The sequence below is a fragment of the Otolemur garnettii genome, unplaced genomic scaffold (assembly GCF_000181295.1).
Source record: "Otolemur garnettii isolate 467f Iridium unplaced genomic scaffold, OtoGar3 scaffold00052, whole genome shotgun sequence".
NCBI classification, from domain to species: Eukaryota; Metazoa; Chordata; class Mammalia; order Primates; family Galagidae; genus Otolemur; species Otolemur garnettii.
The window spans coordinates 3,563,934-3,565,685 of NW_003852447.1; the positions used below are offsets into that span (position 1 = coordinate 3,563,934).

Here is a 1,752-nt window from a genome sequence, read left to right on the forward strand (position 1 = left end):
CCTCACTCCAGTTATATCAAAAAGACGTAAGATAGAAAGTGTTGGTGAGATGTGGAGGAAAGGGAACCCTTACAGTCAGTGGGAATGTGCATTAGTGTACAGCTGTTTTTTTTTTTTTGAGATGGAGTCTCACTATGTTGCCCTTGGTAGAGTGCCATGGCGTCAGAGCTCACAGCAACCTCAAACTCTTCAGCTTAAGCAATTCTTTTGCCTCAGCCTCCCAAGTAGCTGGGACTACAGGCACCCACCACAACGCCTGGCTATTTGTTCGTTGCAGTTGTGATTGTTTAGCAGGCTTGGGCTGGGTTAGAACCTACCCGCCTCGGTGTATGTGGCCGGCACCCTAACCACTGTGCTATGGGCCCCGAGCCTAGTGTATAGCTGTTATGAAAAACAGTACAGATGGTTCTCAAAATAGAACTACTATGTGATCTAGCAACCCCATTGCTGGGTATACATATTCAAAAGAAATAAAATTAGTATGATGAAGAGACAGCCATAAAAGTTGGATGAGGTGGCAGGTGCTTGTCTGTAGTCCCAGCTACTCAAGCTGAGGTGGAAAGAATGGTTGAGCCCAAGGTGAGTTTGAAGCTGTAGTCAGTCACCCACTGTACTCCAGCCTGGGTAAACAAGACCCCATCTCAAAAAAGAAAAGGGGCGAGGTATTAAAAAACCCCAAATTCTGTCATTTCTAACAGCATGTATGGACCTGGAGGATGTTATAGGTGAAATAAACTAGACAAGACAAACATCACATTCTTACTCATATACAGAATCTAAAAAGTTGATCTCATAAAAACAATGCATAGAACAGTGGTTACCAGGGACCAGGGGTGGTGGTGAGGGGAGGGGCTGATCAATAGGTACAAAGTTGTAATTAGAAAGGAAGAATAAGGTTTGGGGATCCTACTGCACAGCAGTCTTTCCACAGTACAAATAACCAGAAAAGAAGGTTTGGAATGTTCCCACCACAAAGAAATGACACATGTTTTAGGCGATGGATGTGCAAATTACCAATTTGATAATTACACAATGTATACACACATCGAAACATCACATAAATATGTACAATTATTATGCATCAATTTAAAATAAAAATAATTGAAAAAATGGAGGTAGAAAAGACAGGATGCAATTATTTCCAAAAGGATTGTTTTTATTTATCCAGACCCCTAACTGCTTCATAGCAGGAGGAAGAGTGGGAGAGGTTCCTTTCTCAGTCCAGGGCCTCCACAATGTTGGTCTGCTGGTTCCAAACACGCAGACAGGTGGCATCACAGATTTGGTAAACTAATAATGCTTAATCTCTCTCTGCTAGAGCAACGAGGTGAGCATCAATCTCTGCTTCTGTAAGAATCCTAGAAGGAAAAAGGAGGGGAAAAAATTCAACTATTTACTTTTTAAAAACTTTTTCTTCAAGGAAAATTACAAACACATACAATAGTAGCATAGTATAAATTTCCATGTACCTACCAACCTACTTCAACTATGACCTATTTATAAGCAATCTTTTCCCAGATGTATCAACTTCACCTATACACAAAAGTGTTTACTTCTTTGAGAGCAGATCCAGAATAAGTTTTATGAAAACAAAACTCAAGTGGCTCAAGTGGCTAAGGTGCCAGCCACATACACCTAAGGTGGCGGGTTCAAATCCAGCCCGGACCCGCCAAACAACAATAATGGCTGCAACCAAAAAATAGCCGGGCGTTGTGGCGGGCGCCTGTGGTCCCAGCTACTTGGGAGGCTGGG

The 1,752-nt window shown here is 42.2% G+C and overlaps 1 protein-coding gene across 1 annotated transcript in view; it reads right to left on the bottom strand.

The window, feature by feature from the left end:
* Positions 1 to 1,137: 1,137 nt before the first annotated feature.
* PSMA6 (proteasome subunit alpha 6) overlaps positions 1,138 to 1,752 on the bottom strand; it is a 24,039-nt gene continuing 23,424 nt past the window's right edge. The window contains exon 7 of the mRNA XM_003791969.3: positions 1,138 to 1,358. Coding sequence (XP_003792017.1) covers positions 1,301 to 1,358 — 58 coding nt within the window. The 3' untranslated portion in view covers positions 1,138 to 1,300. The remainder of the gene's footprint in view (positions 1,359 to 1,752) is intronic.